Source organism: Oryctolagus cuniculus, chromosome 4 (genome assembly GCF_051225735.1).
Source record: "Oryctolagus cuniculus isolate XC-2025 breed Fujian yellow rabbit chromosome 4, ASM5122573v1, whole genome shotgun sequence".
In the NCBI taxonomy this organism is placed as follows: domain Eukaryota; kingdom Metazoa; phylum Chordata; class Mammalia; order Lagomorpha; family Leporidae; genus Oryctolagus; species Oryctolagus cuniculus.
In genome coordinates, this window is record NC_142870.1 from 143,286,158 (window position 1) to 143,313,842 (window position 27,685).

General features: G+C 55.9%; 1 protein-coding gene and 1 pseudogene across 1 annotated transcript in view; both read right to left on the reverse strand.

Annotated features, from left to right (window-relative positions):
* ESYT3 (extended synaptotagmin 3) overlaps nucleotides 1–27,685 on the reverse strand; it is a 42,846-nt gene that overhangs the window by 11,277 nt on the left and 3,884 nt on the right. Inside the window, exons 2-9 of the mRNA XM_051818639.3 lie at nucleotides 10,577–10,618; nucleotides 8,661–8,795; nucleotides 6,051–6,127; nucleotides 4,662–4,728; nucleotides 4,449–4,538; nucleotides 4,060–4,115; nucleotides 2,282–2,402; nucleotides 237–407 (exon numbers count right to left, since the gene is read on the reverse strand). Of these exons, the coding sequence (XP_051674599.3) occupies nucleotides 237–407; nucleotides 2,282–2,402; nucleotides 4,060–4,115; nucleotides 4,449–4,538; nucleotides 4,662–4,728; nucleotides 6,051–6,127; nucleotides 8,661–8,795; nucleotides 10,577–10,618 (759 nt within the window). The remainder of the gene's footprint in view (nucleotides 1–236; nucleotides 408–2,281; nucleotides 2,403–4,059; nucleotides 4,116–4,448; nucleotides 4,539–4,661; nucleotides 4,729–6,050; nucleotides 6,128–8,660; nucleotides 8,796–10,576; nucleotides 10,619–27,685) is intronic.
* LOC127493922 (cyclin-C pseudogene) lies at nucleotides 13,914–27,381 on the reverse strand (annotated as a pseudogene).

Consider the following 27,685-nt stretch of genomic DNA (forward strand, 5'->3'; position numbering starts at 1 on the left):
TGTCACAGGAGCCACATTCCCGCTGGGAGCCCCAGCAGGCTCCTGGCCTTAGGGATGGCCGTGACCCACAGGCCGGTGAGGAGGCTCTGATGCGGCACACGCAAGCCCCCTGTCCTGGCATTGCCCTGGCCCTGGGGGATGCTGGGAGAACAAGGCCCTCCCTCCCGGGACCGGAACGACCCCCAGCGCAGCCTGGAGGGACCCGCGGGTGCCAGGAGCGGCCGAGGAGCCCTCACCTCAAACACCTCATTCCAGGTGGGGCTCAGGTTCCTGTAGACAGTCCTGCTCCGGAAGTGCTGCAGGCCGATGCTCACCTTGGCGTAGGGGTCTGACTTGCCCCCAAGCCCCAGGAAGTTGTCTTTCGGAGCCAGCTTCTCCGCCTCCAGCAGGTGGACTCTGATCGCCCCCTGGAAAACCCCCAGCCCAGGGCTCACAGCTACTTCTTCCTGCACCACGCAGGCCCTCGAGGTCCGACAAGTCACAGCCAAAGCCGGCAGATTGCCCCGGCCCGGGTCCCACCCACTCTGTGCTCTGCACAGAGACACCTGTGCCCCTGTGGCCACACAGCAATGGCAGGGCCCAGAGCACGCTGCGCCACACCAGGAGGCCCTGCCCATGTCTCTAGCCTTCCACACTTGCCTCCATGCTGCCATGGGAATGGCTCTTCGGCCACGGCGCTCTGCCCCTCCTGGCATAGCCGTGCCGCCCTCTGCGGAATCCGCGTGCAAGCTGAGTCCTGGCCTCACTTCCTCTCCATAGCCTGGGCATACACGCCATGGGCACTAGACTCAGAGAGGCCCACACCAGGGAACATCCCCTCTCCCCACACCGGATGTTATCAAAAAGGATAAGGTGGGGGGGGCAGCATCGTGCAACAGATAAAGCTGCCGCCTGCAGTGCCAGCATCCCATATGGGCACTGGTTCGGGTCCCAGCTGCTCCACTGCCAATCCATCTCCTGCTATGGCCTGGGAAAGCAGTGGAAGATGGCCCAAGTCCTTGGGCCCCTGCACCCACGTGGGAGACCCAGAAGCAGCTCCTGGCTCCGGATCAGCGCAGCACAGAGCTGTTCGTTTCACGCCTATTTGTAAGAGCAAAAGACCAGGCACAGCTTAACTGTCCCTCAGTGGGCGACTGGCTGAGTTGGCTTCAGTGCATCGCCATACCCCATAGTGGGGTGCTTTGTAGCAGTGCAAAAAAATGAGCCAAGTCTCTACCTCCAGTCACGGCGTGAGCCTCAGGATGGATTCGGCAGAAAAGCAAGGTGGGGGAACGGTTCCAGGCTGCTGCCTCCACCCGCGGTGGGGGCAGGAGTAGGAGCACACCTGTATACACCCTCAGGGCAGAGGGCTTTAGTCATCAGCACACAGTGCTGGTGCTTCCATCGGAATGACAGGCGTGCCATGCACATGGTGGGGGGGGGGGGATGGGGACAAAGCCACCATGCGGTAAAGACAGAGGGACCCGTGTGCCCCTGCCCCAGGCACAGGCCAGGCAGCCTCACACCTGGCACCACTGGCAAAATGGGGGGATTTCCCTCTTCCTGGGGCCCAGACTCCCAGCCCCAGGCCCACAGCCAGGTGTCCTTCTGTATGGAGGGCCCAAGGCGCCTCGGGCCTCCTGAGCTGGGCCCCCGGTGAGGAGGATAGTGGGGCTCACTGCCCAAGGAGTCCTGCTCCCGGGTGGACCCAAAGACTTGTCCCAGTGCCCAGCTGGTGCAGTTGGCCCCAGAGTTAGTTCCATGGTGGGGAGGTTGGCAGTGGCTGCCTGTGGTCCCACAACATGACCCACGCGGGGGACCAGGAGCCCCTGGGCAGATGCCACCCAAGGCTCGGTCCCTCGCCAGACAGGTGACTCTGGGCAGGTCTTCAGCCTCCCCAGCCTTGGGGGCCTGCCCTGTGAAATGGGGGTGCATGTAAGGTGTGGGGCACTCCCCCCTCCAGCCGGGGGGGCAGTGTTTGTTTTTGAAAGGCAGAGAGAGACAGAGACACACGGATAGATCTTCTAGCTGCGGGCTCTCTCCCATCTGGGGCTGGGTCAGGCCAAGCCCAGGAGCTGGGAATTCAACCCAGGCCTCCCATATGGGTGGCAGGGGCCCAACCACACGAGCTGTCACCTGCTGCCTCTCTGGATAAGCATCAGCAGGAGGCTGGAATCGGAGGTGGAGCCAGGACTCGAACCCAGTGACGCTTATGTGGGCATCACGTTCTCCAGGACAGCAGCCCACCCATCCATCCCACCACGCTGGGGCTGGTGGTCTGTGGCCGGTGCTGGGTACTCACGCAGGGCAGAGGGAAGCGCAGGTTGGTCACGTCTAGCCCCTTCTTCACAGGCAGAGTCACGCGGTTGGGCAGCACCAGGTGGGCAGCGATGAGGTCCTCCAGCAGGCTATCTGACACCTCGCTGCGACACCAGGCAAGACCCGCTGTGCAGGGCGACAGGACCCCCACCCCACCCCCCCGCACCTGTCCCCAGAGCTGGAACCAAGAGCCCAGCTTGGCAGGGTGGGTGCCCCCGGGGAGGTGGGGTACCAGCTGGCAGCCCCAGAAGCCCCCCCCCAATTCCCCCAGTCCTGCTCTGTGCTCTGGGGCGGGCAGCCAGCCTGGTGCTAACGTCACTGACCCTGGCACCTGTCAGACTCTGGGCTCCCCCCACTAGCTGTGGGGCCTGGGCGTGTCGCTGCCTCTCGGGGAGCTCAGCCTCTCCATCGCTCACACAAGGGTAATGCTGCTGCCCCTACACCATCAGGAGCACGAGGTACCATGTGTAAGGTGCCAAGGCCAGTGCCCAGCCCACCGTGAGGGCCTGCAGGGCTGCCTACTGTCGCCCTTCTACAGCGATGTTCTATTTAGTGCCTGACCCCTCCCCAGGGAACAGAGAGACAGTGGCTGGAACAGGTCTGGCGCACAGTAGGTGAAGGAAAGACCTCGTGACTGGAATCTTCGTGCAGAGCGGCGGGATCACATCCCCGGGGAGCAGTGACCACCCCCACCCTGAGTGCCTGGTAAGCCAGCTGGTGCCCAGCCCGGCACGGCCGCTCCCTCCCTCCACTGGTGCTGCGGCCCTGCTCTGCTCCTCCCAGGAGGCCCAGGGCTTGGGCTCCCAGAGCGCTTGCTCCGGGCCCCGGGAAGGCGGCGCCTCTGTGTGACAGCCACCCCCTCCTGCGCCCACGTGGGCACTGTGGTCACAGGAGGCACCTGGGCTCCTCACCACGTACTTGGGTAGGGTGGGGAGTGAGGAAGGAAGGACCCTCATGGGTGTGCACACTCACCTGCCACCACCTCCCTACCCAAGTGTTCCCCCACGACCCCAAGATGACGGAGCCCACAGCAGCACAGTGGCTACGTGAGTGGGCCAGGCACCTGCCAGCTCTGCTTCCAGACCCGCACAGCGCCACTCTGCCCTGAGCCAGGCCTGGGACCTGGACGTCCCCGGGCCCTCCATTCACCCTCCACTCGGTACTCCTCACCTACAACGTGTGGACGTCTGTGATGCGGTGTGTGTATGTGATGGTGTGTCTGTGTGTGATGGGGTGTGTGTGGGCATGTGTGGGATGGTGTGTGTGTGTATGTGATGGTGTGGTATGTGTATGCATGCATGTGTGTGTGATGGCATGGGGTGTGTGTGTGATGGCACGGGGTGTGTGTGTGTGTGTGTGTGTGATAGTGTGCATGTGATGGTGTGGTATGTATATGCATGCATGCATGTGTATGTGTGTGTGATGGCACAGGGTGTGTGTGTGCATGTGATGGTGTGTCTGTACATGATGGTGCATGTATGTGATGATGTGTGCGTGATGGTGTGTGTGTGATGGTGTGGTATGTGTACACCTGCATGTATGTGTATGTGTGTGATGGCACGGGGTGTATGTGTGTGCATGTGTATGTGTGTGTTCCGGGCACAGCTTCCGCCCACAGAGGCTGCGCACACCATCAGCCCCCAGCTCCACTGCACACACACGACACATGAGCGTCTCTGTGCCAAGAGGGCAGGAGAAGCCAGGGCTTTGCAGAGGCCCCGGCCGGGCTGCAGAGTCTCCCACGGGCTCCCCAGCACTCACTTGATCCCCGGCGCATCCAGCAGGTTGGTCAGGCCTGTCCAGTTGATCTGCAGGTGCTGTAGGAGCGGGGGTGGGGGGTGGGGAGATCAACGAGACGGAGGGAGATCACTGAGGGAGCCCAGCGCTGGGAAACCTCTGCTGAAGGCATCACCCCCCAGGGGAGACCCCGCCCACGGGGGGACACCCTCTGCGGGGACTCAGGCAGGTGAGGGCGCCTCCTGGCTCCGCGCAGGCCCCGGAGCAGGGCAGGCACAGGCCTTAGCTCCTACGCTGCGCTGAGCGTGTGCAGGACCATCTCAGAGCCCAGTTTCCCAGCTGGGCTTGGGCGGCCTCGCACTCCGTCCACGCGGCTGGGCCGGTGTCTATTGCCAGGGCCCGCAGGGACTCACCGGCTTCTGAAGGAAGAACATGGTCACAGCGCCCACAAAGGGCTTGTCCACCAGCAGGGGCTCCAGGATGACCCGCAGGGTGCCCTGCAACTGAACAGGCCGCGGCCCGTGAGGGAGCGCAGCTCCTCCCCCCCACCCCCACCCCCGTGCCCTGCCGCCACCTCTCACTCCCACGCCAGCTCCAGAGGAGAGCAGCCCAGTGCCTCCACCCACCTGGATCCCGTTCACGCCAGCGTGCATCTTCTGCAGCTCCACGCTGATCTCACAGTCGCCGATGTAGCTGGAAGAGGGGAGGGGCAGTGCACCCGCTCAGAGAGGTCAAGAAACTTGCCCAGCGTCACACAGCTGGATGCCCAGGGTGGCCTAGGGCCTCCTTTATAGCCTCAGCATTTCCCAGCTCTGCCCGGACCCTGACCCAGGTCCTCACCCTGGGAGGGAGCTCCCCAGGAGCCTGCTCCCGAGTAGCCGAGGCAGGCCCCCGCTTCTGACCCATGAGGGCAGTGACTCTGGGCACGACCTGGACCCTCGACACCTCCCGGATGAGAAAGACAGGCTCTTGCCAAGTGCCCTGCCCACTGTGGCCATGCGCCCCTGAGGTCCCAGGAGCAGCCCCCACCCGCACATCCAGGTAGGCAAAGGGAGAGTCCGGCTGGCGGCTCCGGCCAGGCGATGGGCATAGGGAGCCCAGAACAGGTGCCCGTGGGGTCAGAGGACTGAAAGAAAAGACCCAGGGTGGGAGAGGCTGCAGTGAAACACCCCCCCCCAATGCCGTGAGTCCCTCAGGCACCAGGTGCCCCAAAGGGGTGGGGGCAGGAGGAGGGGAACAGGGGGCTGCCTGGGCTGTGGGGAGGCTGAGTGGCCCGGATGATCCCCTCATGCCCCAGCTATTCCCACAAGGATCTCCCAGCAGAGCTGAGGGGCCAGATGCTCCTGGTAGCCGCGTGCTACCCCAGCACACCTGAGACCAGCCCCTCAATGGGGATGGGCCCCAGAACTGGTTGCACTCTTCCCTGATGTGCTCTCAGCGCTGGCATCTGGCTGATGACAGCAAATGTGAGAAGCTGGGAAGGAACGGAGACTTTCTGGAACCTTGCACAAGTCACATCACCACCTCCAGGAAGACTTCCTGGCTCGAACCTCCCTTTTTCCTGACTCAAGCCCATTACCAAGCTCATTCGAAAGAGATGCACTCACCCAACCTGCAAAGCTGGTCGCCCATGTATCTCTATATCCTCAGGCTCCCCGGGTGGGCCCCAGTGCCCAGGGCGGCCCCTCTCACAGCCTGTGCTCAGAGCCCCCACATCCCGCTGCACCTGCTCCCTCTGGCCACAGCCTCTGAGGCAGCCTGTCTGACCCTGCCCGTGACCTTCTAGAACTTTGCCAAGGATGAGAGATGCCACGCCTGGGGCGAGGGGCCAGACAGCCACGGCAATGCCCGAGGACCAGTGTCTGTCCATCCGTCCTCCTGCTACCCCTCCCCTCCCCTCAAGGCGCCCTAATTCAGAGTGTAACATATCCACACCTCCATCTTCAAATAGGTGCAGAACAGCCCATGCACCCCGGATGCCACACCTGACCGCCCAGGCAGGAGGGAGGGCTCACCAAATCTGCAGGTCCAGGGTCACCTGTCTTCGGTTGCGTCTGTTGGTGTGCGCCTTGACGCCATTGATCCTGGGGCACTGCAGGAGATGCCAGGAGAGGGGCTCAGTCAGCAACCGCCACAGCCCTCCTCCGTCTCCCCTCTACTCTGCACCAGGGCTGCGCTGGGGAGGAGGCGGGGCGGAGGCTGCCCATGTGGGCTTGGAGCCCAGCCCAGGAGACGGATGGGGCGGGGGAGCTGTGAGGAGTGGCCCACACTGTCCCATGGGCTCTGGGGGTGGGCAGGTGGGGAGGGCTCTGGGAGAGAGCAATGTTAAACCAACTGAGGCCCCAGCAGGGCAGGGTGAACAGGAGCGTCTTAAGGGTCGCGGGGACACACCAGGGTCACGGGGACACAACCTACAGGGCCACCAGTCTCCCTGCCAAGGCCCCAGTTCCCAGGGGACCCTTCTTCTGTGTTCAGCTTCCCCCTCTGCCCAGTCTCCCCTCCCCTGCCAGGGATCAAAATGGGCTCTGGTTATTGTTTATAAAGAACATAAACGTGAACTTGATTTGAATTCGAGTGACGGTCACAGGTACCTGCTCGTTAGTTTGAAATACATTTTTGAAAAACCAACAGAGAGACAGACGCATGGCTTTGTATTGAAGCCACTCACCCTGCTCTTAAGGAAACACTGGAGAAAAATCCAGTCTCCCCCAGAGGAGAGCGCCCCCACACCCTCATCCTCTCCCCAGAATGCAGTATTTACAAGCACACTGTCCCATGCAAGTCTTCTTCGTCCAGAGCGAGAAGGTGGGAGAGAGAATCACAGAGCGTGACAGGCAGTTCATCAGAAACAGTAGCTTTGCCAGAGTTCACCAAACGTCAGCTTTTTAACCCCGAAGGCTCGCCATGATTTATTTTCCTGTATTTGTTTCAGGGTCGTGTTTGGCTTACTTTCGCATTTTTAACTTCATAACCTTTAAGAGGGTCCCCAGAATCGTAGAAGCCTCCGTTGCCCTGCTGTGGCCCCAGTGGAAGCCCAGGTTGGTCACTAGGGCCCCTCAGCTAGGGCCTGCTCCTGGGGCAGGGAGTGGCTCGCCCAGCAGTGACAAAGCTCAGCCAGTCCCATGGCCATTGTCATCTGCAGGGACACATCTCGGAGGAGGCCGCCTGCCCCTAAGCCCCTGTGCTGTGACAAGCCAGCCAGGGTTCCACTTAGAGAGGGGCACCCAGTGAGGCTGGGCCTCCCCCAGCCCCTGTGGCCGCAGGCCATTCCCACAGCCACCCGGAGCAGCCAGGGCAGGCCTGCCGCAGCCACACCTCACAGTCACCTTCAGCATTGGGTCCTTTTCTTGCACACTGGAGGGCACGGGATCTCCCAGAGACTGAGACACTGGCCCAGGTCACCGCAGCACGGAGACACCAGCCACAGTGAAGGAAGGGGGTGTGGCTGGCGCTCTGGACCCCACATGAGAAGGAGGGGGAGGCGGGATGGAAGAGCAGAGGATGGGGCTGGGATGAGGAGTTAGGTATTCCTGACCCCAAGCTGGGACACCCGAGGCCGTCAACGTGGCCCCTGCGGTCACCCAGCAGTGCCACCTGCCATGACGCCACTGCCACAGGGGCAGTTTGGCTGTGCTAAATTCTTCACTCAGTAGCCACCTCCTCCTGGGGGTCTTCCCTGACTACCACAGACCCTGCAGGTTTCCATCTGTGAGCTCATGCATTCCTCTACTGTTGTGGAGACACACCCCCCCCCCCCATGCTGCCGCCCACGTGTGCCTCCTGAAGGCACCAGCGCGGCCACACCTGACTCTGTCCATGGTGCCTAGCACACAGCGCATGCTCAGTAAGATGCACAGGCCCGCGCACCTGAATCTACAGATCCCGCAACAAGCCAACCCTGGTGGGGCCACAGTGCCAAAAACCAGAACCTTCAGGGCACAGGCACACCTAATCCACCCCTAGCTCAGAGCGCTCTCCGCCTGCACCCGACCTCTGCTGGTTCCAGAGCAGACTGGACGCCAGCAGCTGGGGCTTACTATGCTGGGGGACACACTTTGGATGCCAATGGGACTCCTATCACAGTGCACTTTGGGGCAGGAGGAGTGGGGCCCACAGGGGAGACGGGGAGCTCAGTCTAGCACAGGGGCCAGGAGCTGAGGGTCACTGGCCATACACTTCTCGGGCCATGAGCCATTCTATCCTGACACCTGCTGACCCGCACAGAACATGTGTGGGCTTTAAACACCGCCCACCACATGCTGTGCAGGAAGTGTGTGGGCCCCACCACAAGCCACAGCCACTCCAGCAGATGCGACGACACCTGTCCAGCTCTGTGTCTGCCTAGCTGCCCTCGTGGCCTGCTTGCAAAATTTTGCTTACAGCAAAGTAGGGCCATTTTTCGGCCTTTCGTCCTGCTGCCTCTGAGCCGGGCTTTCCTCGGCCCTGGGGGGAGATGGTGGCGCTGGGCCTCGGGGGAGGGGCAGGTGCCGAGGGCTGGGACGTGCAGATGGGGCATCATGGCCAGGCGACTGACCCAGGTGGGGAGGCAGGAGGAGAGGGGACCGGGCGGGGCTAGGGGCGGGAACAGTGGCCAGCGCAGGCGGACTTCCGGGTCGGGCACCGACCTTCTGTCCGAAGTAGAGCTTGGTGAAGGTGAAGGTCCGCAGGTGGGCGCTCTTCTCCCGGATCTTGGGCTCCAGCTTCTCCCGGAATTTGTTCTCCATGATCATGCTCAGGTATGGCCAGATCTGGGAGATGATCTGTGAGGAGGAAGGGGTTCCTGCAGATCGGGGCTGCGCCCTGCGGGCAGCCAGCAGCTGCCTGGTCCCAAGGATGGGGGCCCCACGCCTGCCTGCCTACCCAGCCCCTTGCCTAGCCATCTGTCTATCGGTCAGCTGCTAACTACGGCAGGGGCTCCCCCTCTGGGGCAGGCTCCAGGTCCCCCAGATTCGGAGCACCAGGGAGGGTGTTCACTCACCAGGGTAACATCTTGGGGTGAAAGCGTAACCCCACTCTGCACTGTGCTTTACACAAAATGGGGGACACACTTTGGATGACAATGGGACTCCTATCACTCCTATCACTCCTATCCTATGCCTGAGGCTTCAGGGAAAAAACTGCCCGGGCAGAAAATGAAATGTTTTCCTGTGCAGTTAATTTCCTGGCAATCGGAAAAGGCAGCCCTTGGCCAGTCTGTGCAGCTGGTCTGGGGGCAGAGCACAGGACGTGGGGAGAGGGCGGGTGATGGTGGGGTCAGAGGGCATGGGGACGGCTGGCCCACAGACAAGCTCACACTTGGGGCAAAGGCTTCTCCTGCTCCTTCGAAATTTCAAAGAGACACCCTTAACCTGCCATGTCCCCTTCCAAAGCCATAATGACAAGGTTCACCATCCCCACCTCTCTCAGAGGCCCCTGCACACCCCAGGTGTCTGCTTCCCAAGGGCCGGTCCCATCTTCCTGTTTGTCCAGCCTTCCCTGTACTGAGTGCCCTGGACCGTGGCTTGCCTACACCCGAGACGAGGGTGGGAGCCTCCTCCCCACCCACAGTCTCTCTGCAGCATGCAGTGTGGCCTCTCTGTGTGCTCCCCAGTGACTGATGGGAGCGTACACAGGGACTCGGGAAGCAGCAAGCCCTGGGCCCCCCAGAACAATCCCCAGATACCCACTCACTCCTCAAACAGCAACCTGACCCCTACAGGTTTCACCCAGAGGCTGGGAGCTTGTGATGTACTTGGCAATGACATTTCTGCTCATGTGCAACCAGGAAGCTCAGGCCAGCAACCATCTGGAAGTCCTTTCTCACACTTGACCCATGTCCTCCCTGCTGCGGGATCTGTGTCAGGAGACTCGGGGGTGAGACACAGACAGGGACAGGTGCCGGTGGACTCTGGTCCCTCAGCTGTACAGCCAGGGGAGGGCCAGTTCTGGAGTCACCCAACAGGAGCTCTCCCTGGACACTGGGCAGTGCAGCCCCAGGGTGTCCCTGGGTGACCTGGCCGCCAGCATAACAATGATGTCATGGGCAGACACGCTCACACTGTGCCAGGGCGGGAGCCAGGCACGCCCACCTTGCGGATAAGGAAACTGGCTCAGAGACCTTAAGCAAACTGTCCGGTGGCACAGGATCTGGGCTGGGAGCAGGCGGCACCCAGAAGCTCTGGTCTAATTAGGGACTTCCTCTTCCCAGGAAAGTTCTGAGCATGACCTGGAGGGCCAGCGGGGAGCTGTTCTCCTCTCTCACAGCTTTCTGTATTTCCTAAGATTTCTGCTATGGCTAGCTTATTAACTCAAAACTCCCTAAACATTGGCTTTTAGAGAAGAAAGCCATTCTGTGAATGAAGGACAAGGTTGCCATCTTGGCAGCGGTGGGGCCATCTGTGTCCCTTCCGGGCAAGGGGCACTGGGGTTTGGTCCGCACACCCAGTCACACTACCCCCATCAGGGTTGCGGTGGTGACTCAGCGCTGCGCCCCCTGCTGGAGGTGATGGGAAGCTGAGGCCTGGCCCAGTCCAGCCCTCCCAGGCTCCGCCCTTGGCCTTACCTTGTTGGCCCATTCCACCCTCTCCACGTCCGGGAAGTGGATCTAGGGAACAGAAGTCCGGAGGGAGAGTTAGAGTCGAGCTGCACACCCTCTGGGGACCACGAAAGATGAGCGTGCATTCCTCATCCCACCCCACACTCACTCACTGCCATCACCAGGCCGCTCAGCACCCACTCTGCCCCCGCCCAGCCTTCAAGGAGCCACCCCCATGTAGGGCAGGTGGCCAACAGCGTCCACACGGGCCTCACCTTGCCTGGAGCAGTTTCCAGACCCCTCTCTAAACCCTACTCCCACCAAGAGAAGGGGGCAGTGGTCTGGAAATTGCTCATATTTATATAAAAATAAGCCTCCTCTTCCCTTGGACCCCCCCCAACACCTGAGTTGGCTCCTTATGAATTCCATCCCCCTTTGTTTTAATGACACCCATAACATATACAGAAATTAGAAAGTAAAAAAATATATTAGCTAAACAAAAAAGCAGCTTTTCTTAGAGAATAAATTCAGTTAGTAAGTTCCCGTTTTCACTGGCAGCTGGGGTGAAGGCCCCGTCTCTCCTCCCTCCCTTTGTCTCCCAGGAGCTCCAGGCCTCTGGGGTTCCCCAGCAAGGAGGTCCAGGGCCCCTGTCCTATAGTCGCATACAGTTTTCCTCAGGTCACAACCCCACTCCACCTGCTAGGTGAGTCCTGGGGGGCAGGGCAGAGGACAGGCAGACAGAGTGGTGGTCCCATCGCCTAAGCTCTGTGTGAACAGGTGTGAGCTGGCTAACTCCTGCTCGGGGTCCGCTGAGCTGCTCATCCCCTCCCCCAGGCTTTCAGAAGAGCGTTCTGGGCACGCTGTCCTGCCTCAAGCGCCTCAGTAATACGGTGTTATTGCCATCACTGTTCTTACGCCCCAGGTCCCCTGAGCAGGGGGCCAGCTTGGGCTCAGAGTCACAGTGGGCCTGGGACCACCCTCCCTTCTGGGGGCTCGGAAGGCTCAGGGCCCGAGAACCTGCAGCTCACATGCCTGTTGCACACCTGAGTGCCAGCTCCGGGGTTGCCCTGAAGGCTCCAATTCACATGCTGGTCCGGTCCACCTGCCTGGAAGGCACCCAGAGGAGGCTGTGTTTCTGGGGGCATGGTTTGTCACTGCTTTGGGAGGCAGGAGCAGCCCAGACCTCCAGGACTCCTGAGACACCGTGCCATTCTCCCATCCTCATTTTCCCCAGTCCCAAGCACTGGTCCACACCGGCTCAGACAAGCTTCAGCTATTCCCAGATGCTGGAGAAATATACCGCCTGACTCCCCTCCTGGGAACAGAAGGGGACTCGAGGGAACGGACATCGGGGAAAGTGAGCGGGAGCTTGGGTCAGCCTGGCTCAGCACAGCTCCTGCGGCAGCTCTGGGTCAGGTCCCCAGCTGAGAACCAGGCAGTGGAGGGCAGGACCTCATCATACAGCGCAGTCCTAGAACCCCTGCCCATGAGCCTAGAGACTGGCTGCAGCCCCTCCCGAGGCCTCTCTCCTCTAAGCCTCCTGGAACCTGGCAGCCCAGCCATCCTGCCCATGCCTGCTTCCGGCGAAGGCTGGCACAGGCCAGCTCCCTGGTAAGTGCCTCATTCACTGCCCTCTTAGATTTCACTTCTAGGATAGGTTCAAGTTCATGATGGTTTCCTGCTGCAGCATTTAACACACCTGCTGGAGCTGCTGTTGCTACTGCCTGCCTAGAGAGGGCAGCACCAGAGGAGCGGACTGCACCTGTTCCCTGCTTGTCCTAGCATAAGCACTTCTTAATATCTGTGTGATTGAGTGAGTGCAAGGATCTTGTCTTCCAGCAGCTCCCTGGCTGGGGAAGGAGGTGGACTTAAAAGCATGCTACGTCAGATCGGGACCGAGCGGGGTGGAAGAACACCCCAGGGGAGTGTCTGGTGACACCAGGGCCCCCACAGACGTCTGGTCCTTCCCTGCGGATAGCTCACTCTCCTCCCAACATCCCTGCAGGGCACACCTTCTGCATAACCCCCTTCCACACCCCAGCCCGAGTGCTTCTCATCATCGGCAGCTGAGCAGTCCTGGGCTCTGGGCCTTGCAAAGGTGACCCAGCTTGGCAGGTGCAACCCTGGCCACCCTTGGGAGTTGGTGCGCCCAAGATTCCTGAGCTGCCTCGCACCTGCTGAATCAGAGTGTATGGGGCGGGGCCCTCCCACCTGTTTTTAACAAGCTCCTGGCATGCAACTGGAGTTCGGTCAGTCCAGCTGGTTGTAAAGTATCAATGACCAGCCCACCCTCCCACGAGGGCGATCCACACCCACCCTGAAAGTGTGGGCAGCCACAGAATGACCGAGGCCCGTGCTGAGTAAGGTTTCATGGTCTCTCTGGGCCGCCCACACCTGTAGGTGAGGCTCCTCACCTAAGAGGTTTCTCCACAGAGTCTGACCCCCCTGAGAAAGGGGGCATCTCAGTCTAAGAGAATGAGCTCATGGTCACCCAGGTCTGCCCGCCCTCAGCTTTAACCCCAGCACCGGTGAGCGAGCCAGGGCCAGAGGCCGGCTTCCCTCACTGTGAGTGCCGGGGAGTAAGTGTGGGCAGGGGTCGGCATCACGGGCCCTGATCCTTAGGCAGGCACTCCCACTCAGAGCCCCCCACCCCCGGACGCGAGGAGCCCGCCCTCCATCCTAACACCTGCTCTGTGGTGGACCTGGTGAAGACACCCTTCCTGACGCCTGATGCTCAGTGTTAGCCTGGGTTTTTACCTACTGGCTTTCACATTCAGGTCTTTAATCTCTGGATTTTCTTTTTTAATATCAGGTGAGGAGCTGGCTGTGGCACACTAGGTTAATCCTCTGCCTGCGGCACCAGCATCCCATATGGGTGCCGGTTCTAGTCCTGGCTGCTCCTGTTCCAATCCAACTCTCTGCTGTGCCCTGGAAAAGCAGTAGTAGATGGCCCAAGTCCTTGGGCCCCTGTACCTGTGTGGGAGACCCAGAAGAAACTCTTGGCTCCTGGCTTCAGCCTGGTCCAGCCCTGGCCATTGTGGCCATTTAGGGGAGGGAATCAGCAGATGGAAGATCTTTCTAACTCTGCCTTTCAAATAAGTAAATTTTTGAAAAAAATTTAATTATTTTATGAGAGAACAGACACCATTACCATTTCAAATTTTGCAACGGTGAACAAAATATTTCCCTCTATTTGTTCACATTCTATTGTATTCATGTCAAAGATTATAAACTTTTAAACCTTTTAAATAAAGGTCCTGTATGTTTTTTGTTACATTTCTTGGTGGGGTTTGCAGGTATCAAAAATGGCACTCTATTTTCTAGTCAACTTGTGGAAATCGGCTTGTTGACTCTCCCAGGCTACTTAGACAATCGGCAGCCTCCGAGGGCCGAGTTTGGCCTTCTCACTCCCAACCTTATCTTGCCTGCCTTCACGGACACCTGGCACAGCATTGGTATCATTGAAGCCGCAGGGGTGACAGCCAGTGCTTCCACCCTGCTGTGGATCTTAAAGGGAAACGCCGTAAGGTTTTCCATTAAACACATCTTTTATGTACGTGTATATTTGGAGGACAGTGTCTGATAAATTGAGGAAGTTTTCTTTTTTTCTTTTTTTTTTTTTTTTTACAGGCAGAGTGGACAGAGAGAAAGGTCTTCCTTTTGCCGTTGGTTCACCCTCCAGTGGCCACCGCGGCCTGCGCGCTGCGGCCGGTGCACTGCGCTGATCCGATGGCAGGTGCCAGGTACTTATCCTGGTCTCCCATGGGGTGCAGGGCCCAAGTACGCTGATCCGATGGCAGGAGCCAGGTACTTCTCCTGGTCTCCCATGGGGTGCAGGGCCCAAGTACTTGGGCCATCCTCCACTGCACTCCGGGTCACAGCAGAGAGCTGGCCTGGAAGAGGGGCAACTGGGAAAGAATCCGGCGCCCCGACCGGGACTATAACCTGGTGTGCCAGCGCCGCAAGGCAGAGGATTAGCCTAGTGAGCTGCGGTGCCGGCGAGGAAGTTTTCAATACCTAACCTTGGGGCCGGCACTGTGGCCCTGGCCTGAAGTGCCAGTATCCCATATGCTCGCCAGTTCGAGTCCCGGCTACTCCATTTCTGATCCAGCTCTCTGCTATGGCTTGGGAAGGCAGTGGAGGATGGTCCAAGTCCTTGGGCCCCTGCACCCGCGTGGGAGACCTGAAGGAAGCTGCTGGCTCCTGGCTTCAGATCAGCGCAACTCAGGCTGCTGCGGGCAACTGGGGAGTGAACCAGCAGATGGAAGACGCCTCTCTCTCTCTCTCTCTCTCTGTGCCTCTCTTCTAACTTTGACTTTCAAATAAATAAATAAATCTTTAAAAAAAAAAAGAGATCTCTCCCTCCCTCCCTCCCCTCCCCCTCACCCCTGTGACCAAAAAAAAAAAAAAAAAACCATCCCATGATATGATCCCATGCAGGTTTCAGACACCCGGGACTCAGTGACACCTGTAACTGTCCCCATGCACTTCATATCCAGCTCTGGCATGAAGATTTTACAGTTAATTGTAGAATCAACGAGGCAGTTTCCCTCCCCTATGTTCTGAAGCAATTGTAAATATCACAATTATATGATCCCTGAAGTTTAGTGTATTCTTTTTTTAAAAGTACTTATTGGAAAGGCAGGTTTACAGAAAGAGAAGGACAGTCTATCCATTGGTTCACTTCCCAAATGGCTGCAATGGCCAGGGGAGGGCCAAGCCAAAGCCAGGAGCCAGGAGCTTCTTCCAGGTCTCCCAGATGGGTGCAGGGGCCCAAGGACTTGAGCCATCTTCTGCTGCTTTCCCAGGCATTAGCAGGGAGCTGGATCGGAAGTGGAGCAGCCGGACTAGAACTGGCACCCATATGGGATACTGGCATTGCAGGCAGCAACCTTATCTGCTATGATACAACACCAGCCATGTCTGGGTATTTTAAAAACACTGCTATATAAAAAGCTCATCAAGAGGAAGTCATGGGGACCAGCACTGTGGCGTATTAGGTTAAGCCTCTGTGGCCCAGCATCCCATATGGGTGCTGGTTCTAGTCCTGGCTGCTCCACTTTGAATCCAGCTCTCTGCTATGGCCTGGGAAAGCAATTGAAGATGGCCCAAGTCCTTTGGCCCCTGCGCCTACATAGGAGACCAGAAAGTAGCTCCTGGCTCTTGGCTTCAGATTGGCCCAGCTCCGGCCATTGTGGCCATTTGGGGAGTGAACCAGCTGGTGGAAGACCTCCCTCTGTGTCTCTCCCTCTCTCTGTAACTCTACCTCTCACTCAAATAAATTGGTAAAGTATTAAAAAGAGGAAGTCATAATGGAAATATAAAGAGCTGAGAACAGAATAACAATGTCAGACACTGCTGGGGAATTTATATTTTTTAATTTATCCAAAACCAAGAAAAACTGAAAATAAGCAATTGAACTCTGACACTCACAAAAATCAACTCTAAGAACATAAAATAGCAACAGATTTAGATCAGAGAAATACGAAGGCAAGGAATAAAAACAAAGATGAAAACCAACAATGTTTTAACAACACCGGGAAAGGGGAAATAACATTATTCATGCCAGCAGCAGGGGCTGGTCGGCTGACACAGCAGGCAAGACCTTCTGCAAGACTGATCAGGGGAAAAATTGACATAAAGTGAAAAAAGAAATAACTACAGATATGGCAGGTTATAAATAATAAGGTATTATAAACTATAAATTGTAACTATGTACCAATAAATTTGAGAACTTAGAGGAAATATTGAAATTCCTAGAAAAACAATGGACCTGGCCATTGGAACCAGCAACTGAAAGATATTAATTCAGTCCCTCTCTCTTTCTCCCTCCCTCTCTCTGACCTTCAAATAAATAAGTAAAAAATAAAAAAAAATTTAAACACTCAGAGGTGTATGAGAGGTCCACAGGTGTATATTTATCACTGTCTCCTGATTGCATTCCTTTGTGGTCTGAGACCTCTGCAGGACTTTCGTGGGCTAAATGGAAACTATTGGCGACTCCCTTGTCGCCCAGCATGTGATAAATGTCCACCACGACTGTTCCATGTGTGACCAAGTGGTTAGTCATGCCCTCCCATTCTGCTCGGCTCCAGCTTCCTCTGCCTGCTTGGTTTAACATTTTCAGAGGGGTGTGTTAAGTTACCTTCTCCCTCGCGTCAGCTGTTTCTGTGTCAAGTGCTCACCAGGTACTGTCTATGTGTCTGCAATAATTCTAATCGAATCCCTGCTGTTCCCAGGCATCCAGCGTCCCTTGGCCCTGTGACATTGACTTTGACTGATATGAGAACTGCTACCCGTGCTCTGCTTTGCTTCGCGTTGCCCTGTTGAATCTGCTTCTATCCTGTTTTCAACCTTTCTGAGCTCATGATGTCTCATGTCGTTGAATACTTGGCCACCCCTCAGCAGCCCCATTTCCCAGAAGAGGAAACGGAGGCTCAGCGAGTTACCAGCCAACCCCCAGACTCAGGTCTGTTTCGCCACAGTCTGTGTTTCTCCCTCCGCCACGCTCGCCCCCCACCCCCAGGGCCGCCTTCCATGACCTCCAGTTTCTCTCAATCATAGGAAGTCAGAGGCGGCAGAAGATGGCCCTCCGGGGCTCAGGCCCCCATCGCTGGTGGTCCCCCTTGTGGGACCCTCCCAATGCTCCACAGCCAGCCGAGATGAAGTTACCCCCATGTTACAGGTGAGGAGAGGCGTGGAGGCCAGTCAGTGCTCACCGAGACTACCCAGGGGACCAGGCCCAGAGCTCACCGGCACGCGATGCCAGCCCAGGCCTGATTTTTCTCATCCATTCTCCCTTCCTCCCGAAATGTCAGCATTTGAAGTCCCTTTCTTGGTGCTCGTCTGACTCATTCCTCTGTGCATCTACAACTCTGCCTCTCTCTCCATGGCAGTTTTCCCATCTGCAAAATGGGTACAATTCCGCAGGCGAGACGAGACAGTGCACTCGGGTGCTCAGCACCCAGAGCCGCGTGGTGGGAACCGCTCTTCAGACCAGGAGCTGCCCACTCAGGCCACTGCGACCTCAGCTGCAGGCAAAAAAACAAAAAAACAGTCCCCTGGGCCATGCATCCAGTCTGCCGAGTTTTCAAGTGCCTCTGCCTCTGCACTTTGAGGAACATCATGGAACGGGGAGAGGGGAGAAGGGGGGAGGTGGAACCCAGCGCAGGTGGCTGAGGGGGAGGGGAAGGCATTGGCCTCTGCTGAGTACCAGGAACTTGGCACCCAGGTCCCCCCGAGGAGGCCTGGCAGAGGGACCCACCCAGAGCCTCTGTCTTATGTCTTGGCTCACAGGGACACGGAGAAGGTGGAGGATGGCTGGCTCTCTGTGCTTTTGTTCTGAGGTCCAGTCTCTGGACCAGCTGGGGGAGCCACGCCCTCCACACCTGGCGCTGCAGAGCTGGGCTCTGCTCCGGCTCCAGTGCCTTGAAGAACTCCTTAAAGTGCAGGTTTCTGTCAGGGCCAGGGTGGGGGGCTGGGGGGCATCCTGACTCAGGAGGACTGGGGCGGACGTCTGGAAACCTGGGTTTTTTAACAAGTCACCCTGGCGGTTGTGAGCTCGGTGGCAGGTGTGGCAGGGTGAGTGAGGGCTCCCAGGTGGGGGGCTCATCCCTGAAGTAGGTGGCTCCCCTGCCCTGGGGGCTCCGAAATCTCAGTCCTAGTGCCACTCCTGGGTGTACTGCAGGGTCGCCAGTTCTCACCAGGACCTCAGTGTTTTTATCCCCCAAAGAGCAAGGACAGGCAAGAGCTAGAAGGCACAGAACCATCCCACTACTGCAACTTCTAAGAGGCGAGCCACCCCACCCCCACCCCATGGTGCTGTCTGCAGCTGGCGGGTCACTGGGGTTCTGGTTCTACCGCCCTCAGCCTCGGTTCTCTCTCCAACCGATAACTGACCTGTTCCTTCCTGAGCTGCCCGGGGCCACAACAAAGTGACATCACAGGTGTAAATCTACTTCTGCATGGTTTAGTGCCAAAGGCAAATTCAGCTTCGTCCCTGTAGGAGCAGGTGCCCATCCCCAGTGATGAACTGCAGGGGAGAACACTTCCCCAGAGCAGGCCTGGAAGGTTCCGATCGTGCCCAGACCTGGCCAAGCCCCCAGGACCCGAGGTCCTTGCTCTTCCCTAAATAATCTAGAAGCCCCTCCCTCCATCTGAGGCCTCCCTAAATGGACACGACCCCTGATGCTGCTAGAGGACTTGGACCAAAGCCTTCCAGGCAAAGGGGCCTAATATTTCAAGGACAGCTGTCTCAGACAAGGTCAAGGGCACGGCAGTCACCAGGGCTTAGAGAAGACAGATTGTAAAATTATTTAAGTCCAATTCAGCACTGCAAGTTCACAGAGGCTGGCCACACCTGTGTCTCGTTGTTAGGGGTGATCTCTGCACCCCATCAGGACAAAGGTCCCCGGCAGGGTCCATGAAGATGGGCCGGGCTTGGGGCAGGCGACCGGACGACAGCTTTGGGTGCTCAGAGCCTCCCAGGAGGCACAGGGACCAGAGGGCTTCACTTAAGGGCCTTCCTGTCACCAGGCGAGTTCAGCTCACTCCCAACAGGGAAGGTAACTCCTCCCACTGAGCCGCCACGCACGGACATACAGAGAAACAAAAATCTGCAGCTACATGCAGGCAGACACGGATACCGACGTCCAGACCTACAGACGCAGCTCTCTCCCCAAAACGTCTCACAGCCCTGCCCTGCTCCTAAAGACCTGCTTTTAGACACACAGACACACACTCAGACACACACGACACACAGATACACAGACACACATACAGATACACACACACATGGATACACACACAGATACATACACATACACAGCACACATAGACATACACAGAGACACACACAGGCACACCCACATGGACACACAGATACACACACACACACAGAAATACAGATACACGGACACACACCTACACACACGACAGATACACAGACACACATGACACAAACATACACAGACACACACATGGATACACAGAGACACACGGACACAGATACACAGACACACATACAGACACACATGCACACAAAGATACACACACACGGACACAGATACACACAGAAACACATACATGGACACACATAACACAGATACACACACGGACACAGACACACAAGATACACACACAGACATACATGGACACACATGCACACACACACCCATGCTGCACCAAGCTGAGGCTGCCACCCCCACAAGGCCCAGGCGAGAGAGGAGACGACCGGTGACTGTGGGTTCCCTCAGAGCCGGCCTACAAAAGGGAGTCCAGGGGCTCCAGAGACTGCCCCACCGCTCCGCAGGGCCCACACAGTTTCACCCCCTTTTCCCCAGGCACAGCCTTTTGCCCCCTTTCTCTCTGTTCTCAAAGGTAAGCATTTCGCCACGGAAACTGCTTTAAATCTGTCCTCTCTTCTGCTTTAAACTGCCGGGGAAATAGTTGCTTTGCCAACTTGAACTTCTACCTGGCACTGTTCCAGCGTCCACGGGCCCCTTCGCCACACACCCCACGCATGCTGGCCTAAATCAGCTGGACCCGCAGAACAGCCAAGCAGATGACACGGCAGTCGCCCGTGATGAGGACTCTGATGCCAGGAGCTGTCACCTTTTGCTAAGGTACAAGGATCAGAGCAGAGAGGGCTGGCCCTGAGCTGTCCACAGAGCAGCTCTTTAAAGGGGACCTGGGGTGGGTGCTGTGGCACACAGCAGGTAAAGCCACAGCCTGCAGGGCCGGCATCCCACGTGGGCACCAGATCAAGTCCCAGGTGCTCCACTCCGATCCAGCTCCCGCTAATGCACTGGGAAAGCAGTAGAAGACGGCCCAAGCGCTTGGGCCCCTGCACCCATGTGGGAGACCTGGAAGAAGCTCCTGGCTCTGGCTTCAGACCAGCTCTGGCCATTGCGGCCATTTGGGGGAGTGAACAAGCAGATGGAAGAACTTTGTCTCTCCCTCTCTTTGTCTACAACTCAATCACTCAAATAAATAAATAAATAAAATTTTAAAAAATTCCTTCTGCTCATCAACAAATAAAGGTCCCAAAAAGATAACCATCAGGGCTGAGAAACCCACAGTGAAATGGGCAAGAGTGCCTTTAAAATGTTCAGAACTGAGGCTGGCGCTGTGGCACAATTGGTTAAAGCCCCAGCCTGCAGCGCCAGCATCCCATATGAGCACCGGTTCAAGTCCTGGCTGCTCCACTTCCAATCCAGCTCCCTGCTGACATGCCTGGGAAAGCAGTGGAGAATGGTCCAAGCCCTTGGGCCCCTGTACCCACATGGGAGACCCAGAAGAAGCTCCTGGCTTCGTTTGGGTCAGCTCAGCTCCAGTCGTTGTGGCCATTTGGGGAATGAACCAGCGGGTGGAAGACCTCTCTCTGTCTCTACCTTTCTCCGTAACTCTTTCAAATAAATAAATCTTTTTTAAAAATGTTCAGAACCTTCAAAGTCACATCAGTCAAACCTCTAAGAACCTTAATACATGCTAATACTTAATACATGTAACATTTCATGAACATACCTTGAAAAGTTCACAAAACAGGGAATTAAAGGCAACTTTATTTTAGTGCAAAAAATCTGAAATTGAGGGCTTTCAAAATGTCCTGGGAATGCATACTATGGAAAAAAAACACTGTATGGATTTCAAAATTTTTGTGCACCAAAGTAAATTTCTCCTTAAGATTTATTTTTATTTATTGGAAAGGCAGAGTTGCAGAGACAGAGGGAGAGACACAGAGACAAAGGTCTTTCATCTGGTGGTTCACTCCTCAAATGGCAGCAATGGCTGGGACTGGGCCAGGCCAAAGCTAGCAATCAGGAGTTCTTCCCATCTCTCACATAGGCGCAGGGACCCCAGCACTTGGGCCATCTTCTGCTGCTTCCCTGGACACATCAGCAGGGAGCTGGATTGGAAGTGGAGCAGCCGGGACTCGAACCAGCGCCCACATGGGATGCTGGCACTGCAGGCGGAGCTTCACCAGCTGTGCCACAGCGCCGGCCCCATCAGCATCTTCTCTAACACTAGTTTACCAGGAGCTTTTTGTTGTTTTCAACCTGGAGAACTTACTTTTATTCTTGTACTTTTATGCTAGGAAGTTGGCATTTAATTAAATAAATCCATGTTCACAACTGATTTAGAAATACTTTAATCCTTAAACTGTACTTCAATATCCTATGACTCCAAATTTTATTCAGCACTCTCCTTCAGTCTGAATAAAATAATTTATTAAGTTCCACAGGCAGCTCAGTCCCACGGACATAACATTTAGTCTGAAGTCCTACACTCACGCAAGAATAAGAAAAGGCACTATCAGACTGGCCTGGGCCCTGACTGTGTTCCTGGCTCAGGGTACCTGTAGTAAGTTTGTAATCCACATTAAGAGACAAAATTAAACTAGGATGTATATATTTTATAACTATGCATAGAATAAAAATTAACATTAAAATTGCACCAAATTTTCACCTAATTGTGTCAGATCCAATTCATCTGTCAAAATGGCCTCAAGCTGAATGAATTCCAAGTAGCTTCATGTCGAGTTTCTTTTTTTTTTTTTAAGTTTTCCCAGCATTTGAAATGGTTACAGAATTAAGGTAACTTTTAAATTGCCAAAATACAGTATATATACAAGGTGATTTTAACAGGTCATAGAAAAATGGAATTAAAAGTTGATTTTGGTGCAAAAAAAAAAAAAAAAACCTTAAATCCATGCATAGTTTTTTCATAAGAGGCATTTGCCATAAATTTTTTCAAGGCCCCTCATATTACACTTTTCTACTAGACTGAGCCACTATACATTCTGAAATCAGTAGGTACTTGATTAATTTCCCTGAAATTATACACATCATAAAAATCTTCCAGAATTTTGTAAGATTTGATTCTTTAAGTAGAGTTTTAAAGTTTAACTTATGAAGGGAAAAAAAAGTCACATGATGACTTTATTTCCTTCTTTGGTCCCTCAATGACCAAAGATAATTTTAAGCACTTATGTTTTATGCTTCCTAGCTTACAAATGTTTTCTATTACCCAAAGTAAGAAATATTGAACAAAACTTATTAATTATGAAATGTCTGTCTGTAGATCCTCTTAGAACCCTCCCAAACTTTTAAAACCAGGGGATTTTAATCAATTACGTACGAGAACCAACTAAGGTAAGGAAAAACTTATTTTGCAAAAATAAAATCACTTCCCAATACACGTGACAAAAACATGCTATTCATTTTGTGTCCCACTGAAAAGATTACTAAAATCTGTCCAGTGGATTGGAAGTGGAGCAGCCAAGACTTGAACGGGCACCCATATGGGATTCCAGCACTGCAGGCCGGGGCTTTAACCCACTGAGCCACAGTGCCCACCCCTGACTTCCATTTGGACTCTGCTCTCCTTCACTGCTTGGAGGTGGTTTTGGTTTCGGCATTTTACTAAGAGTCATTGCCATCTCTTTCCGCTCATCAAAATTCTTCCACTGTTCATGTAATTTTAAAATAACCCTGATAACTCCCAAAATCTCTTCCCTATCCACAGAAAGTTCAGCAAACCACTGCCTGGCATCTTTCTGCTGTAGAACAGACTACACAGAGGTGAGCTAAGGCTGTCACGGGAGGAGGGGCCGCAGACACAGATCCGCTCTGCGGGTACCGTTCATCCTCCACGCACCGGGAAGCCACGTCTTCTTGGCCCGTGTCCTGCACACACTGGGGCCAAGGTCTCTAAGGATGACCACACTACCAAGCAACAATCCATGAGTTCTCACGGACAGAATTCACATCCTAATACATGATTCATCCCGTAAGGAAATTCCTTTGGAAACGCATATGAAAATCTTGTTTTTAATACAGAAGTAGCAGCAGAACCAAATCTCATATTTGAGACTCTTCCAAATTCCTCAACTTCAGATGCCAGAAACACACATTAATACAGGATCTATACTTTTCAGAAAATACTTGGCATAGAATCTCTTGAAACAGACCATAGCACTGGCAATAACTTGGGGTCTAAATTTAAAATGTTCACCTAATGCTTGGATAACATTTGTAAAAAAATATTTGTGATTTCCAACACTCTTCTGAGAGAAACTGAGTCCTTTTGGCGCACCTTCAGCAGATCTTGTTTATCCAAAATCCACTGCAGATAGTGGGAGCTCTGCCCAGAGTCCCCTGCTGTGGAACACAGCCTGCCCTGATGAAAAAGCACCAGCAGGCAGCGCCTTGTGGAGTGACCACAGACCCGGCCCCGCGGTCACCACACTTCTAGATCGGATCCCACCACGAGCACTGACGTCTGCTCACATCACGATGGTGGCACTCATTTCGCTGATTTTCACTGAGTGCTTACTACACACTAGGCACTAAGCTGATGCTGGGTGGGCATGGACAGGTGCAAGAGACACGCCTTGGGACCAGTACTGTGGCACAGCAAGTTAAAGCCCTGGCCTGCAGTGCTGGCATCCCATACGGGCGGCAGTTCGAGTCCCAGCTGCTCCATTTCTGATCCATCTCTCTGCTAATGCACCTGAGAAAGCAATAGAAGATGGCCTAAGTACTTGGGCCCCTGCACCCACATCGGAGACCCAAAAGAAGCTCCTGGCTCCTGGCTTTGAATCAGCCCAGCTCCAGCTGTTACGGCCATCTGGGGAGTGAACCAGCGATGGAAGATCTCTCTTTTTGCCTCTCTCTCTGTAACTCTTTCAGATAAATAAATATTTAGAAAGAGAAGGGGGGTGGGAGAGAAAGAAAGAAAAAAGCAAGCAAGCAAGCTAGCTAGCTAACTTCCCTTCAAAGGACACTCAGCCTGGAGGAAAAGGCGGATATAAAAACAGGCAGGTGCAAATCGGATGGGAAGCAGAGTGATAAGAGACGTGCCCGGGTTCCGTGGGAGCCTGAGGAGAAGCACTTGGACTTGAAGGATGAGTCAGCAGCCCCAGACAGGCAGTCTGAGGTCCCAGACTCATACCGGCAGCAACTACCCCATCCCCACTCCCCCAGTCAGCCACGTGGACGGGGAAACGAAGTGCCTGCACTCCCTCACGTCAGAGAAACGATTCAGTAACTGACAGGACGTTTATACTGAGCCCATCACGGTCCTTAAAAGTGTCTTTGAAGCGTGTTTATAATAGGATGTTAAAAACATGAAAAATAAGGAGGAAGAAAAGGGGTACCCATTTTTTTTTTTTTATTTTTATTTGTTTGAATGTCAGAGTCGGAGAGAGAGGGAGAGATGAGAAAGAATCTTCCATCTGCTGACTCACTCCCCAAATGAATGAGGCCAGGCTAAAGCCAGGAGCTTCTTCCAGGTCTCCTACGTGGGTGCAGGGGCCCAAGCACTTGGGCCATCTTCTACTGCTTTCCCAGGCCACAGCAGAGAACTGGATCAGAAGTGGAGCATCCAGGACACAAACAGGTGCCCATATGGGATGCCAGTGCTGTAGCTGGTGGCTTTACCTGCTATGTCACAACACTGGCCCCAAGGGGCCCCCATTTTTACAGTTTTCATCCACCCCCTCTCCAAGGCAAGTACACACACATCTGACAATGTCTCTCTGGGTGGAGAAATTAAAATGCTGACTCTGGGCCAGTGCTGCAGCACAGGGGGTTAAGCCAACACTGACATCCCATGTGGGCACTGGTTCAAGTCCTGGCTGCTCCACTTCCACTCCAGCTCTCTGCTAATGGTCTGGGAAAGCAGTAGAAGATGGCCCAAGTGCTTCGGCTCCTGCACCCACGTGGGAGACCTGGATAGAGTTCCTGGTTCCTGACTTCAGCTTGGCCCAGCCACAGCCGTTGCAGCCATTTGGGGAGTGAACCAGTGTCATTCTACCTCTCACATAAATATTAAAAAAAAAAAAAAGAGGAAGGGAGGGCCAGGCCCCAGTTCCCTGACCCCACTGTAGCTGACACAAGTCATCAGGGCAGCTCACACCTCCCAGAGGCTCCCCCAAAGCCATGGGGACATTCCCAAGAAGTGCCACCTGCCTGCTGCCACCGTGCAAGGCTGGGACCAACAGACGTTAGAGGCCAGCTCTGTACACCACGCTGCCCACCGAGGCAGGGGCTGCAACAGGACACAAGCCACACCCCCACCTCAGGACCTGACCCTCAAGCCCCATAGGAGCTCCCAATTACGAGTGTCCCTGGGCCCCTGACTTGGAGAAAAGCTTGCCTTGGGCACCCTTGTCCTGGAAAGACTCAGCCCTTGTGAGGGAAGCAAAGATCTCGCCGCCCGAGTTCAGGAATCTCCTAGAATCCCCAGGATGAGATGAATCACTCATTCTGTGGACCTGGAGTCCCCCATCCCCCACCACAGCCAGCAACACCGTACACCGTAGCGCCTCTTCCTCCAGGAAGGCCTCCTGGGCCTCTTCCAGCCAGGGGGAGGTCCCCACGCCGTCAGCACCCTGGCCTGTTGTCTCATGGGCTGATCGTGCCATGCTAGGAAAGGTTGTTCCCAGGAGTCACTCCCATCCAGCTTGTGGGTCCCTCCAGGGCAGGGCCTGCGAGTCAGGCCTGTGGCTCAGTCTGCCCTCCAGCAACGTTCGCGGACGGAGCTCAGGAATGAACACGGATGCCAAGGCTCCCTCCACAGAGCTTGGAGGAAAGGGGGTGACGCTCCGTCACTCCGATTGCCCAAGCCCGGCCCAGGACGTGATAAGCCCATGAGGCACCACCAAGACATGGGGCTGAAACCCAAAGGGTGTGACTCAAGCCTGCTGCGGTCAGCCTAGCTCCAGGCTGGCTTGGATGACTGCAGGACAGCAGGAGCCTCCAGGGTGAGACATCCTCCCAGCCCAGAACCCCCAACCAGCCCTCCTGCCTAAACCCACGTCCCATGGCGCTGGCTGCAACGACTAAGCTTTGTGGTCTAATGTGAGGGTGCCCAGGCTAGCCCACAGCTGGTACCACGCGGCTTCCTCTAACTAAAGTATCAATACGGGACACAGCATGTGAACACAGCCCGAGAGAGACTGCTGCTCCGCCCACAGAAAAATATCAGCCCAGAGGAGCAAAGCACCAGCCCCTGGGTGTGTGCCTGAACAGAGGGTACAATCCCAGAGGTGCTGGGAGCCTAGGATGCCCACTGCCTTGGGCAAATACTCCACTTTTCCCCGCTGTGGCCTCAGGCAGTGCCTCCAGGGCACACCCAAAGGACAGAAAAGGACTCCAGAGAGGCCCCGAGAGAGAGAGAGAGAGAGAGAGAGAGAGAGGTGGGGCTCTTCCCAGCACCCCCTAGAGAATGGGTCCCAGGTTCAGCCACCCACAGACACACAAGGGTTAACTGTTCTGCACCAAGCTGCCAAGCGATTGCTATCAGCTGGCCGGAGAGCAAGCTGGGCTGGCCCCAAACCACAGGCAGACACCAAGTCTTGGACTGCCCCTTCCCCTCCCTACCCCTGCCCCTGGCTATTCTCCCACCAGGCGGCCCACTCCCCCTGGCCTGCAGCCAGCCAGGGCTTTCACCAAGCTTCCCTCCTCACAGAGGTGGCGGTGGCGGCGGCAAAACAAGCAAGCCGGCCGCCAGCGGCTGCACCGGTCCTGGCTCAGTGAATAACCACAAAATGCACGCCTCAGCGAAGGCTGATCCAGCACACAAATCCAGGAGTGAGGGCTGCAGAGCTTCCAACAGGGCCCCCGCAATGAGGGGAGGGGGCGGACTGGGCAGTGATGCGCAAAGGTTACCTCCAGGAGGGCCTGCAGGGCCCAGGGCACGGAGAGGGAAGGGGAGCTCTTGCTGGAGCCCCTCCCCTGGGACCCCAGGAGTGGCCGGGAGCAGGCCCCCGGGGAACCGCCCCGAAGCGCCGCGCACCGCCCTCCACCCTGCTCCGTGCCCAGCCACATCGCTGTGGACACTCGGCCGTTAGTTTCCCAGTACGGAAAAGTGGGGTTAAGGCAGCCCGGCAAACCGAGGGGCACAAAGTGACGGCTACCAGGCCCTGAGCCAGCGACTCCTCACTCAGCTCACCCAGCGCCCAGTGCAAACTGACCGAGGCCCACAGCTAAGTGACTGATTTGCAAGGGCTCAACACTTATCCCTGTGCTCTATACACGGTCCCCACCCCGACAAGGACAGCCGACAGCTGGCTTCTCGTTCCTTTGACACTACACCTAAAAACTGTAGGGACACCCTCAGGTGTGTGGGCAG